General features: G+C 38.4%; 1 protein-coding gene across 3 annotated transcripts in view; it reads left to right on the top strand.

The window, feature by feature from the left end:
• Positions 1-15,576, top strand: part of LOC111869610 (cubilin) — a 253,251-nt gene that overhangs the window by 45,955 nt on the left and 191,720 nt on the right. For all 3 annotated transcript variants that reach the window (XM_033753496.1, XM_023861259.2, XM_023861260.2), the window contains exons 17-20: positions 136-292; positions 5,082-5,272; positions 7,075-7,231; positions 10,134-10,321. In XM_033753496.1, coding sequence (XP_033609387.1) covers positions 136-292; positions 5,082-5,272; positions 7,075-7,231; positions 10,134-10,321 — 693 coding nt within the window. The remainder of the gene's footprint in view (positions 1-135; positions 293-5,081; positions 5,273-7,074; positions 7,232-10,133; positions 10,322-15,576) is intronic.

Below are 15,576 nucleotides of genomic sequence, written 5' to 3'. Positions count from 1 at the left end.
ATCTGTCAGACCACGTATGGACCAAATGACCTCTGACAGATTTGAAAGTCATATCATTCTTTTATCTAACTGTTAGAGATATAATTTGTATCTACTGTTCTATAGATGTGAAAGATATTCTGCAACATGTTTCAGATTCTGTCAGGATGGCAGATGAACCGATTTGCAGTGTACTGCAATATGTCCCACCCAAGGCCACTTACAATGCCTGGTAACCAGGCCACTGTGCACTTCCATACCAATGAAGCAGTGAATGATGCTGGCTTTCAGCTCTCTTACTCCAGCATTCAAGGTAATTTCTGTCTGAAGACCAACAATAAAAAACAGCATTAATGAAATGGAGCTTCAGTCATCTTTCAAACATGCAGTTGCAATATTCTTGATTATACATTGGAAATCCTTCCATCAAAATGAAGTGGTGTGAACATTGTCTTCTGTTTCAGGCCTAGTTGCCCTGTTAGTAATTGAAAACAGAAATTTTTCTAGGTCTTCATTTCAACTTTCTTCCTCAGGGTTAATATTTATATATTTTTTGTGTTATCCTATTGGAACTAATTTTCCATTGTTTTTAGTGTTGTCATTGTTGTCATCATCGCCATTGTTGTCATTATCATCATCATCTCATCAGGTACTGGGCCATGTGGTCTGTTACGGTTTCCTNTCCCCCCCCCCCCTTATTTTTATGCTATAATCTCTTTCAGTATTCTTTTTCTTTTCATTATTCTTATATAGTGTTTATACTTGCTTTTGTCTAAATCTGATGGTTTAAAGACTTCTTATTCTTCTGAAAGCTTTGATTTCATTTATGACTTACAAAATGTACTAAATCTCTTATTTATGAAAACTAATTGTCTCTTAATTCTTTATTTATTTTATGGAGAGAAAGGACAACCTACTGCTTATCTCATGACACATATTTCAGTTGATATTAATAACTTTCTGTCAGTCTTCCATCTTGTCCATGATTTTCTGTTAATATAATAGTATTGATATAGTGTTTATTTTGTAAATTTAAGTTATTGCATATTGCCAGGGACATGATGATTTCAATTTTTGTTAAGAAATACAGCATTTTTATGTAACGTACTATTGATGTATACAGACCTTTCTCTCTTTCAGAAGATTGATTGGAATATTTTAATGAAAACTGTTTGAAAATGTACATGGGTATTTAAGTTAAGCTGATATATACAAGTTTTATAAAAAGTTAATAATATTGTTCTTATATCTAACATAAATTGCACTGATCAGGAATATGGATGTAATGAACATCCTTAGATGTTACTGCAGGCCCTGGAATACTTATAGCACATAAAATTGCTTATTTCTTTCATGATCAGGGTTTCAAAACCTTGTGTTTTTTTATGTTTTGATTTAAAGATATCCAAGGCTGCAGAACAAAATATGCATTAAATTTTGCAAACATGTTGCAAGAAAACCATGGGTTACACAGGAGATGATGAGTAAAATGGAGGAGCGAAGGAAATGGAAGAATGTCAACAATGAAGAAGGCAGGAGGAAATACAGGAGACTGAGGAATGAATTGAAAAGAGCCATGGACAGGGCCAAAAAGGAATATCTTGAGAAGATATGTAATGAGATTATGGAATTTCAAAGAACAGGCCGTTATGATTTGATGTACATGAAGACAAAAGAACTAGGATGGAAAGAGAATCATGGGATTCAAAATGTTGGCATCGAAGACTCCCAGGGGAATAGAATAGTAGATCAGAGGCAAGTGCTGAAAATTTGGGAAAATTATATTTCAGAACTATATGATCGACCTAATCGGCCAGAAACCTTAGAAGTTGAACCGGAAGAAGAAGTAGATACAGACGAGAAAGGACCATATATTTTACAAAGTGAGGTGGAAAAAGCTATCAAGGAAATGAGGAAGGGAAAGGCTACAGGAGATGATGATGTACCTGGAGATGTGCTCAAGTTACTGGGAGAAGGTGGTTTGAAAACACTGACAAAACTAATGAACACCATATATGAAAGTGGAGAGTGGCCCAAGGACTTTACAGAAGTTACAATGATTGCCTTAAAGAAAAAGACAAAAGCTACAAAATGCAGCGACCATCGCACAATAAGTCTTATTGCACATACAGCAAAGATAATAGCAAAGATACTTAAAAGAAGAATTGAAAGGAAAATAGAGGATGTACTTGGAGAAGATCAGTTTGGATTTAGAAGAGGAAAAGGAACCAGGGATGCAATTGGGATGATGAGAATTATAGCGGAACGAACTTTGGAGATAGATGAAGAACTGTGTGTTTGCTTCATAGACTGGCAGAAGGCATTTGACCGGGTAAACTGGACCAAATTAATGCAGATCCTGAAAGAAACAGGTATCGATTGGCATGAAAGAAGATTGATTAGCAAATTGTACATGGATCAGAAAGTTAGAGTACGACTGGACAGGGGGGAGACAGGAAGTGTGCAGATTGGAAGAGGAGTTCGACAAGGATGCTGTTTATCACCAATTCTGTTCAACTTGTACAGCGAATGCCTTACCAAGGAAGCTCTGGATGGGCTCGGTGACTTCAAAGTAGGAGGGCAAATTATTCAAACTGTGAAATATGCAGATGACCTTGTGTTAATGGCTAAGGAAGAAACTGTGCTACAGGGCATGATTGATAGACTAATTGAAATTGGAAGGTGCTATGGCATGGAAATGAATGTGGAGAAAACAAAAGTAATGAAAATTTCGAGACAACCAACCCCAGTCACAATAAAGATAGACCAAAAACAAGTGGAGAATGTGAAATGTTTTAAATATTTGGGTAGCTTGTTAACAGATGATGGAAGGTGTACTTGTGAAATTAAATCCAGGATTGCCATGGCAAAAGCTGCATTTAGCAAGAAGAAGAATCTTTTTACCAGCAAATTGGACTTAAATTTGAGGAAGAAACTAGTGAAATGCTACATTTGGAGCATAGCTCTGTATGGGGCTGAAACATGGACACTTAGGGCAGTAGATCAGAAACATCTGGAAAGTTTCGAAATGTGGTGTTGGAGAAGAATGGAGAAGATCAGTTGGACCGATTATGTGAGAAATGAAGAAGTGTTAATTAGAGTCAATGAGCAGAGGAATATCCTACATGAAATAAGAAAACGGAAGGCTAATTGGATTGGTCATGTTTTACGCAGAAACTGCCTTCTAAAAGAAGCTATCGAAGGAAAGATAGATGGGCGGATAGAAGTGACAAGAAGACGAGGAAGAAGACGTAAGAAGATGCTGGATGACCTTGGGGACAGAAGAGGATACTGTCATTTGAAGGAGAAAGCTCTAGATCGCATGAAGTGGAGGAATTGTTTTGAAAGAGACTGTGGACCTGTCGTCTTGACAGATTACTGATGATGATGTCTGAAACATAGTGATAAGAGTTATCAGATGCTGCAAATAGTAGCAATGGCCCCAAGCATGAGATGATGTAGATGCGGGGCTAGCAGTGAGCACAGTATAAATGCGAACGTTTGGAGCAATTTGATTGGTTAGCGCACGTGATGGTGAAAAGTGATGTGAAGAGTGTGCGTTGCAGAAAATGTGTGATAATGTGGCATGTTCCCACAGTTTATAACATTTTTGTCTACACATTTTCAAATCTTACATTATAATATACGACAGTATGTTCTTTGCTGATAAAAGCAAAGTTAATTCCATTCATTTATCATAAAAACTGTATTAGATACAGCATTTTCAAATATAGCGCAAGCACCCTAACAGGCACAGACAGTTAAACGCAGAGCAACAATGGGCACATAAATGTGCACCAGCAGGAGGCATTTAAATAAACTCTGGCCAGCTCAAGCTACTACCACTTCAAAAGTCTGGCATTTAAAGGTTAATTAACTTGAGATATATTCATCTACAGAGTAAAATATATGTTGTAATATGTAGGATCTAAACTCCCTTCTAAATTGCTTCATTGTTTATAAGTGTTCAGATATTGTCACATGTAGAGGTGTGACTATAGTTGGGGTTTGGATTGGTGAATGGATTTATTGACCATTTATTCATACGACTTATAACTACAATTAATTTCAGCCCTATCACTGATCTGCACGCTTTACAAATCACTGGAGCACATACTAAAACTTCTCAGCCTGCTTTCACTCATTTCTTAACAATGGAGATTCTTCAGCTTCTGTGCTTAAGTCGTTGCCAACTGGCTAATACTCCACAATTCGCAAATCACCACAGCACCCACTAAGCCTATTCCAGCCTGCTGTCTTCACCATCCGTTTCCTAGTAATGGCTTCTAACAATGGAAATTCTTCAGCTTCACATATTCAAGTCCATTCTTCACAGCCTCTCATGCAGTGCTCAACTGAACTCATTGTTCCAGCTGTCCTGGTTATAATTTCTTTGCACAGACCACATTGAAAACACCACCCTTTTATTATTGCATTGATGTCCATTGCCATGGGAATGTGTTTACTGACCTGTTTTCCCCGAAACTGCTGCAGTGTGGGCCACAGAAAACACTGATTTTCTATTGTGTGCATGGGTGTTGTGAGTGTTACCTAGTAATGGCTGCTGTTTATAGAGGCACTGTTTGGCAACGGGTCTGTATGCCACAGTATCTTTGTGATGTGCTGCATCATAAATGGTCACAAAAGTAAGACTAGAGCAAGTTGCAAATTCATGCAGTCCAGCTTGTGTGTCAATTTTTAGGTAAGCACAGCTTTCCATGAGTGACACACCTTTCCTGTTCATCAAACATAATTTACTTTGTCTTATATCTGTTTCCTAACCTTAAGAAAATGTTCAAGGACAAAATATTTGAGGATGTGGAAACAGTTGAATTCTGTGCAATGCAGCAGTTATTGTTGACTACCATCCTACATCCTGCAGTATTATATATAGTGTTATGTTATATTACACCTTATATTATATATTTTGGGCTACTGACAGCGGCATCAAAGAATCCATAAATCAAATGAAGACTCTGTTTTACATCACAGAAACAGATTCTTATGCCTGTTTAGGTAGGCAGAAATCTGGAAGTTTGACAAGACATAAACTGGAAGTGTACACCACGTTACAGTAGCAGTACTGGTTCATTTTGTTTCAGGTTTTCCAGGTTGTGGGGGTGTGCTGACCGCACCCTCTGGTGACATTCTCTCCCCAAATCATCCTGACAGGTACCGTGAAGATATGGACTGCGAATGGCATATTCAGTTGCCAGTTGGTGAGCGGATACGCCTTACATTCCTGACTTTCTCACTTGAAGATTCACGTGGCTGCTTGTTTGACTATGTTGCCGTGAGTAAAAAGTTGTTATTCTGAGCATCTGGAAGTTGCTCAACAAAATATTTCTTTATGAGTGAATGTCATAGATTGATTAACCTGCCATTTGTTAAGTTAATGGCTTTTGTCTCATACCAGCCAAATGCCAAGTCAGGTGAAATCTCAAATGTGGATGGAAAGTGTCATTGTGTGCTGGCTGGTGTGGCCTTTCATGCATTTCAGAGATGTTGATCAGTGAGCAGTTAATACTGGTGGACAGGTTATTCCCAGTAGGAAATCTGTTCAGCCTGAGATAACCTGTCCTAAATTTACTTCATCAAAAACAAATTCATTATAAAGTGCCCTGTGTCTGAATCCAGGCTTCCATGGTGCAGACTGCAATTACTGATACAATTGTTTGGGTGTGTCAGAAACTTTGAGTGTTCTGACGTATAATTACTGAGATGTTGCTTGCCAAAGAAGTAAAAGGTCCTTAGTAAGTTACTTGTAATGTTTTCCTTTTGGTACCTTTGAAAGAAATTGTTATTTATTGACTTAGTGGTGCCTTTCAAAACACAATTTATTTCCAACCATAGTATATTAAAAGTCACCTGTCATTTCATATTTATGTACAAAATGAAATGGTGATATTCACTAAAAGTAAACAATTCACATTCAGACTTCACCTTGGGTTCCACAGAAGGCGATTTCTTAACACTTTGCGGACCGGACGCATGATATCATGCTTTTTGCTTTTAAACGTGGCGGACCGGTTGCATGATATCATGATTTCAGGACATGTTAGGTTATAACACACTATACCTTGCTCTGGTGCCAGGCAACTGCAATGAATGCTGCGTAATAAATCTTTGGAATGTATGCTAGGTATTCAGTAACTTGACCTGGCTGGCTGAGGTCCCTACTCCAAAAGAAAATAAAGTTTGCCCCTTCCAGCTGTTTATGTACCAGGCAGGAAGTTAGTAGAGGGGAATATGTTTCAAGGACAAAAGCAGTTGAAGGCAAAGCAATCTCTCTGACTTGTTTTCCGATGAGCTATCTGACATGCCTTGTGGAGGAGTAGTGATTAGTGACTCAGAGAATGGAAGTGACAGGGGTCAACAAAGAATTGTGGCCACAGATAATAAAAGTGAAAGTTGCCTTGTGGCTTATAAATTGTGCCATTTTCAATTCATTTTTGGTTTACAAAAATCTAAACCCTGATTCGAAATTGAAATACAAAGCATTTCTGTTGAATGTGGCAAAGGCTTGGGCTACAGACCAGATGGTGGCGGTAGAACCAGAGTCAGACAGACTTAGTGCGACCTAGTCCATCAACTCCCACCCCACGCAGGCCTCATGTGAACACCCCTGGGCGACTCTCGGCTGATATGCGGAAACATACCCTTGTGAAAATTGTGAAGAGTGAACATTCCAAGGGGAAGCATCCTTCTAGGCAATGCCGTGTTTGCACAGTTCACGAAAAAAGGACTATGACTGTCCACATTTGCAAGTGTGTAATGCCACTTCACAAAGGGGAATGTTTCCAGAAATATCACACTCTCAAGCATTTCTAGGAGCATTGGTAAGTGTTCTCCAAAAATTGTAGTTCATAAAATTAATTATGTGATTTTATATTAATTTTTAAAGTGAACCGTGCACAAGTTAGGGTAGTAGGTATAAAAATGCTGGTCCCCAGGATGATTTAAATGTTTAAATCGCCAGTCCGCAAAGTGTTAAGTAGCTGAGCAATAAGTAGCTCCATAAAAAGAACCCCATTTAGTTACAGTCAGTAAATGAAGAACAGTTGTTCTGATGTCCTATGCTAATTATCTCTTCAGATAAGAACAGGTTTGGACCAGAGTGCTTCAACTGTGGGACGCTACTGTGGTAACAGCCTACCCAGTCCATATACATCTGTTGGGAATGAGCTAGTTTTGTATTTCAAGTCAGATTGGTCCTTCAGTGGTGAAGGCTTCCACATCAAATATGAAGCGTGTAAGTGGGTAACTCCAATTTTATTTACCTAATAAAATTGCTCTTTCAATATTGCATGCATCTAGTAGAACAGATTTATGTATAACAGGAACTACGAGTATTTTCTTTAATTTTGATTCTTGAAGCTCTGTCAGGGTATGTGGAAATAATTCTGTTTCTGACATTAAAATTTATAATTGCTATTTATCCTAGTATCCTCTTTAATATCTTCTTCCAAAGTTACTTATTGTTTAATTTTTCTGGGTCAGGTTTTTGAATACTGTTGCTTGATGGAATAGTGAGTACTACTTTACACTGTTATAGCTTACAGTCATTATTTTCAATCACATCTTATGATTGATGTTTGTAGTTTGGCTTTATTTCATTTACAAAATATTTAATTTTAGTTTTTTAGATGTAAAAAGAATATAAGAGTAAGAAATTACTGTAATAGAGTCTAAACAGAATCATTTTGATAGAGCAGCTCACCTTGTCTGTACCACAGCTGAAACCAGGTCATTCCTTTCAAATGTACATATCAGCAGGACATGAGTGGAGGATGGGGGAAAAAAGAGACAGCAGTAAAAGGGCTGGCAAGCAGAGCTCATGAAGTGTATACAGGCAACAGACTGATAAGTAGCACCATTACAAGAATGGCTGATGAGGCTGAAAAGTGTAGATGAATGAAAATAAAAAACGTATATAACTTGACTGACTATATATACAATGTTGTGTTGACAGATTTCCTAACATAAAACAAGAGGCTATGTAAAATGTAAGAAAATCTTAAACTTCTGAATTCAGATAATGTTAAAGGTTTGAATAGAAGCATTCTATTATGTTACATGGTAACAAAGATTGCATATGTTTCCATCAACAAATTTTAATGTATCAGATGTAGGTTGCATGTTTCAGCATAAGCTCTATGCCATCTTCAGACTATTTTACATGAATGTCTGAAGGACATGCTGTATATATCTCAATACTGACTTATTTTAGTTCTGCTTATATTTAGGATGGCCCATTCCAACATTTAGATTATAGTTGCATAAAATACAAAATAAATTAATGTTGTATACTATGAATGTGCAGATGGGTCATCCTTGATATAAATACAATTAAGATGAGCTAATATTAAGATATATATATATATACAAGGGTCGTACTGAAGGTCATGAACAACAATTTTTTGTAAAGTAACATGGTTTATTATTGACAAACCAAATACACCACCTCAATCTACAGACCTTTCTTTATTTTTCCACATAATCACCACTTCTTTGTACAAATTTCTTCCAGAGTTCTGGGAGTTTGAAAATTCCACTTCTGTAAAATTCCATTCCAGCCATCTGAAGACACTGACACACTGCTTTCTGAATTGCCTCCCTTGTCTCAAAATTCCCACGCAGTTGATCCATCACAAATCCAAAAAGATGATAATTGGAGGGTGCCACATCAGGGCTATAGGAGGGGTGTGGAAGAACTTCCCACCCCATCTTTGCAATTGCTTCCAATGTGAGGCGAGCAGTGTTGGGGCAAGCGTTGTCATGCAGGATGATGATGTTTCGTCCCAGACATTTATCGTGCCATGCACGACGGAGCTTGTGCAGCATCTGGACATAACGAGCAGCACTGATGGTTAGCCCAGGTTCCAGGAATTCAGCCAGAATAAACCCCTCTGCATCCCAGAAGACTGTGCTCATCACCTTTGCAGCTGATGGCACTGTCTTTGCCTTCTATTTTGATGGAGAATGCAAATGGTGCCATTTCGTTTCAGGCTCGAAATGGTGAAACCAGCTTTCGTCACCTGTCACAATACAGAGCAAAAAATCATCGCTTTCGTGTCGATATCTCTGCAGCAGTTCTGAGGTGATGGCTTTTCACTGACCTTTGTGGTCTTCGGTCAATAACCGCGGGGCCCAAAGAGCACAAACTTTCTTATAGCCCAAGCTCTCAATCATCTCCTATACTGCACTGTGCCCTATTCCAAGTTTTCGGGCTGTTGTGTCCACAGTCGCACGCCTGTCATCTTGAATGATCTCATCCACTCTTTCCTTGTTGCGTTCAGTTGAGGCTGTTTGAGGACAACCGCTTCGAGGCTCATCTCCGATGCTGGTGTTCCCATCTTTAAAATGTTTCACCCATCTTCGAATACTGCTCGCAGCCATGCACACTTCCATAAGCATGCTGAAGTCTCTGGTGAATTTCTGCAGCAGGGATTTCCTCTTTCACAAGAAATTCAATGACAGCACGCTGGCAAAAGGACATATGGTTGTTGGCCATTTTGTTAGGAATGATACTGGTCACATGATGCAAGCTATTGACATCACAAGACACTCAAGGTTAACACAACAGCTGGTTCCACCTACCACCATACTTTCTTTCGTCTGCTGTTCCCAGGTTGCATGCAAAAAAAAGTTGCTCACGACTTTCGGTACGACCTACGTATATATATTTTTCTCTCATACATTCATGCAAAGTTCTGATCATGGCATGCAGCTTTTGCTGAATCATGTAACCTGCAGTTGATATATTAACATTTTTAATTTCACTGCAAGATATTCAATTTTTCATAATGCTAAAGATGTCAAAAATGTTTAATTTTTCTTCATTATTTTCATCTCTCCATACTAAAGAGAATACATATTGTCATACACTTATTAAATTTGCAAACCTTGGGTCTGTGTTGTGATATATTTAATTAATAATTAGGAGATAACCTTCAAGGTTATGTATTTCAGTCATATTTGGATATTACAGGTAATTGGAATGAACATTTTTATGAATTTTATAATTTAGTGTTATAATAATGTTTCACTGTAACATTTCCCTATTCTGAATTTTTCTCCTTCATCAGATTGCAGTCTTACTGTCCAAACAGTCTAAAATGCCTGGAGTAGAACCCACATACCTTGTGTTTCAGTGTGTGGTGGTGTATTCAGTGAGCCTAGTGCAGTGCTCAAATCTCCATTCTACCCCAATTCATATCCTACAAACCGTATCTGTATTTATGAAATAGAACTGCTCCCTGGGCAGGCAGTGGAGCTCTGCTTCCAAGACTTTGAAGTGGAGGACACATCCTCACCCCCATGCCTTTATGACTATCTTGAGGTGAGTAATCTTGTGGTTTTGCTCAGTCTCTTCGTACAATGTTAGTGGTCTTAAATCAGACAAATAATTCTTCATGTTAGGAGTATCAGTGGATGCTTTGCATTTAACTTGAATATAATTTTCTTTAAGTGTTTTTCATTTACACAAGCCCTGAATATTGTAATTGTTCTCTGTAGTAACTGATCATAATTATACTAGAGCCTGTCACTCAACAGTGATATTAATTAGTGTAAAAAATTATTACTTGACTACCCTGACGTGGACAAACTTAAATGCAGAAAAAGTGTAACAGAGTTACCACAGGGCAAGGTAGTAGCAAGGCACTGTCATATTTTAAAAAGAAATTGAAAAATATGATACTGTCTTCAATGCTTTGTTATGGCTTTGGGCCAAACCTCATCATTTCAGTTTATATAATGCTGTAGGCTTGTGCAAGTCTTGAATTTTCTAGATTGAATCAAGAACAAGATTTTTTTTAGCTCAATTTGAATGTTAACCAGTCAAGTGGTTATGACATTTGTAGATGTTATGCGGTACTGTGTACCATAATGGCCATGACATCAGTAGAAGTCTTACATGTTTCTAACTGCTATGTATTATTATTATTATTATTATTATTATTGGAGGGGGTGGGTTTCCCCATGCATCGCGACCAGTGGTCTATTGTACGTCCCCCTGTGATATTCTACCAGTCTCTATACCCTACTGATACTGGTGCATGCCATCAGTCCCGACTCAGCCAGCGAGTTCGGCCTCTACTGGCTCAGCGGTATCTAGATGCTTCCCCCATCTACCAGAGGTGTTAGAGACTATTGTTGGGTGGGAAATGCCCTTAATAATTTGGCTCAGAGGCCTCCTTGAGGCATGAGGTTCTTTTACATGCTGTAAAGCTACGACACAGGACCCACAGCTTAAAGTCCCTCCCGGAGGACTTGTTCCCTGAATTTTTCCGCCCTTAAAAATTCCACGACCTCTGCCGGGTTTGAACCCGCGTACCTTGAGTCTTGAGGTGGGAATGTTACCGCTAGACTCCGGAGGCCGCTTACTGTGTAATAGATATAATAGCAGTTGATAATGCAGACTTGTACTCTGTGCTCGCAAGATGTTCTAGTTGCTTCAGAGTATGACAAGAAGTTGTTGATTGCTTTGTGGGATGTTGATGCTTGAAAATGGATATTTATTTCTGTTAGAATGAATATTACTACCATGTACAGACGATCAGGAAAGCAGAGCATGCCTGATGAATACCGGCAAAAACTCCCTTCATAGTGGACTAGCCTGAGCTAGTGGCAGCAGTGATATTGTTGTCCCTAAAAGGGCTGTTTGTTGGAAGCTGGGCTTGCCTGCTGGATGCTGGGCGAAGTTCTCATTGCAGCAGACTACTAGCCAGCACTAGTGTTGGCATTTTTCCTTGAAACAGCCCACTGATTGCAAGCTGGTAGAATGCTGGGTGCAGTAGCAGGTTAGCCGGTGATGGTGGCAGCAAGGCCAGTTGGATGGCGAAGCTCTTACTGGTGATCACTGGTGGAGCTGTCTGCAGTGATCACTGGTGGAGTTGGCTGCGATGCTTCTACTGGTAGACTCACTGTTGCGGTGTTCTCTTGATGCAAGCATAGTTGTAACTGATCCTAGCGTGTTGGATGTCCACTTCTTTATACTGTGACATGTCTAACCATTGCTGGGCAACAGGAGGTGGAACGAGTTACCATGAAGACAGACCCTTGATAAACGTTTGGTTGCCAAATTATGCAACAGTGGAAATGAGATTACGCAACAGTAAGGAAAGTGGTGTTTGTCCATGCAAAACCGAGCCAAAGTGCGCTGGTTACTACGCAGGGTTGCCCAGCGACACCTTTGTAAACACAACATCACGCAACAGGGAAGCCCGTGCAGTGACTGTTGCTAGGCAATCAGTAAACACGATGTCACACAACAGTGAAAGCTATCGCATAACTGCTTTCTCTGTTGTCAGTGCAGAAGCTACATAACAGGAGTATTCATCAGTTAGAGGGAATAACCAGTCAGTTGCAGTCTAGCCTTCGCCGGAAGCAGGAGAAGTAATTGTGATACTGCCGATGGCAGTAGTTGTGAGATTGTAAATTGTGTAAATGTAAGAGCGAGTGGAATAAATTCACTAGGTCCAAGATGGCGTGAAGTTATTTGTCATGTTACAAACACCCAACACGTGAAAATACTTTATCACTAGGTGGCCCAAGTACCAATTGGCATTGGAGCTGCCATGATGAGCACTGATAAGGTAACACTTGCTTCACTGTGGGAGGCTCCCACAGCTTGATAGCTGTCCTGGGTTCAAGTACTTTTGACTAAACATTATGGAAGGTCCTAGCAAAAATATGTGTGTAAGTGGTGAGGAGGTGTTGTATGAACTGTTACAAGAGAATGAATACAGTGGTATTTCAGAGAGTGAATATAGTAGTGATAGTGAAATAAATCTGAAAATTTTGTCAGATGATGAACAGAGTGTTAGCTCTGATGAAGCAGAAAATGTAAGCGACAACAGTAGCATGCAACCTGATGTATGGGCAAATTCAGGTGCCAAGCGACAACATTTTCCATTTACTGGCAAACCTGGAATAAATATTGATTTAGAAGACCCAATTAACCCCCTGGAATGTTTTTGAGTTCTTTTGTATGCCAGACATGTGGAAGTAATAATCAGAGAAACAAATCAGTATGCCTCAAAATTTTTAGGAAACACGTGTAATCTAAAACTAAAATATAGGGCCAATCGCTGGGCTGGTATTGAAAACTACATAATTATAAGGTATTCACAGTATCTACTACTTGAGTCGCAGCAGTGTTTCCATTGGTATAAATGTTTTAGTTACGATTTCATAGTCTGTAAAAGATAACCATTTTGCAGTTATGTTTGGAAGAACAGTTCAGTTCATTCGTCCATACTAGCCTTTAGCTTGCAAATGAAGTAAGGTTTTTAAGCCCACATGGCAATAAGAAATTCTATTTATCAACGAGGCATACATACACAGTGTCCCTAGACAGATTTGTCAGTTATTATGATCGTGTTTCACCCTGATGGTGTGTCTACTTTGACATAGTGGAGGGGCTTGCATATTCAAATGACCCTGAGGCTATGTCGGCGGTATCATAGCTATTGGTAGGACCACCCCTGCTGGACAGGTCAAAGGGGATGACCCAGACTAAAAGAGATACCCTGGTCCTCCAGGTTGGGGGTTGGGCAAGAGGCTGATGACTTCCCACTGTAAAAAAATATAAATGTCTCAAAACCTGGAATCAAGCCTCAGAAACCTCAACAGAATGGAAGACAACAATTGGCAAAGAATATGGACTGCTCTCTAGGTACATGGAATGTGAAAATCCTCAATCAACCGGGTGCCATGAAATCAGTATTAGAATAGATAGATAAGTACAATATGAAAATCACAGCCATACAGGAAATTAGATGGCTGGGTAAAGGAGTCATGGACTTAAAGAAACACACTGTATGTTACAGTGGTAAAGCAGAAGGCAATAAGGAATTTGGTGTAGCCTTTGTAATAGAATGAGAATTTAAAAGCACAATAATAGACTTTAAACCAGTAAGTGAAAGAATTTGCACCTTGAGAGTTAGAACAAAATTTTTCAATATGAAGTTGATGAACGTGCACGCACCTACAGAAGAGGAGGTCAAAGACTATTTCTATCAACAAATGGAAGAGACATATGATTCAATACCAAGTAATGACATAAAGGTTATTTTAGGGGATCTTAACTCCAAAATAGGTAAAGAGAAGGAATACAGAGGAATAACTGGGACAGAAAGTTTACATGATACAACCAACCATAATGGAATAAAATTAATAGATTTTGCAGAAAGTAAGAACTTGATCATCAGCTCTCCATACTTCCTGCACAAAAATATACATAAAGGAACATGGGCAGCACCGGATGGGGTAACCTTCAATCAAACAGATCATGTCTTCATAGAGGAGCGATTTGCAATGACTGTCCTGGACATAAGAACATTAAGAGGAGCCACCTGTGATAGTGATCATTACGTAGTAGAGGTTAAATATAGATGTAAAATAAGTTGTCAAAGATCTAAGCAGTATGAGAAATGCAAGAAATTTAATATTGACAAGATTACGGAGAGTGATAAGAGAGAAACATTTAAAAAAATTAATTAATTACAATAGAGCAAATAAAGAAGTAATGGTAGAAGGGATATTGGTAGATTTTAAAACCGCAATAATTACAGAAGCCGAGAGGACACTCCGATATCAAGAGAAACAGGATAATAGAGAATGGTTCGACAAGGAATATAGGGAGAGTATAAACCTCAAGAATAAGAAATATATGGAATATATGGAAAGACCAACAAGAGCAAGAAATGAGGCATATAAAGAAGCAAGAAGGAAAGCAGACAAGATTTGCAGGAAAAAGAAACAGGCCTTTCTAAATGAGCAATTACTGAAAATGGAAGAAGACTTAAAACATAACAAAACAAAAAATGCCTTTGGTCAAATCATATATACGAAAGAAGGTTTCAAACCAAAAATAGAATTTATCTGAGACAAAAAAGTGCTTCTAATAAATAATAAAACAGAAGTTATGAATACATGGAAAGAATACTTTGAACAATTATTAAATCAAAATCAGAATATGGAAGATAACGAGGACAATGAAGAAGAAAATACAGACGATGGAGAAGGGGAAGAGGAAGAGATAATAGAGCCTCCAACAAAGGAAGAAGTGGAAGAAGCAGTAAAGGAATAAAAACTAAATAATGCACCAGGAGGAGATAACATACCAGCAGAATTATTGAAGGCAGGAGGACAAGAAGGAATAATAGCACTCCACAGAATTATAAATAAAGTGTGGGAAGAAGAAAAGATACCAAAGGATTGGGGAAAGAACATTATATGTCCCATATTTAAGAAAGGGGATAAATTAACATGTAGTAACTATAGAGGTATATCATTACTACCGACAGCATATAAAATTTTAACAAGGTTACTAAAAAGAGACTGGATCCATATATAGAAAAAATAATAGGAGAATATCAATCAGGATTTCGACCCAATGGGTCAACAATAGACAATTTGTTCATCCTGAGACAAATAATGGGAAAATGCTGGGAATTTAATGCAGATATTTACCTATGCTTCATAGATTTTAAACAAGCATATGATACAATAATAAGGAAGAAATTAAGGATGATTATGTCCACTTTTGGTATTCCAACAAAACTAAGTAGAATAATTAACTTAACCATG

The sequence above is a fragment of the Cryptotermes secundus genome, unplaced genomic scaffold (genome assembly GCF_002891405.2).
Source record: "Cryptotermes secundus unplaced genomic scaffold, Csec_1.0 scaffold557, whole genome shotgun sequence".
NCBI classification, from domain to species: Eukaryota; Metazoa; Arthropoda; class Insecta; order Blattodea; family Kalotermitidae; genus Cryptotermes; species Cryptotermes secundus.
This window is presented reverse-complemented; position numbering and strand designations above follow the sequence as displayed.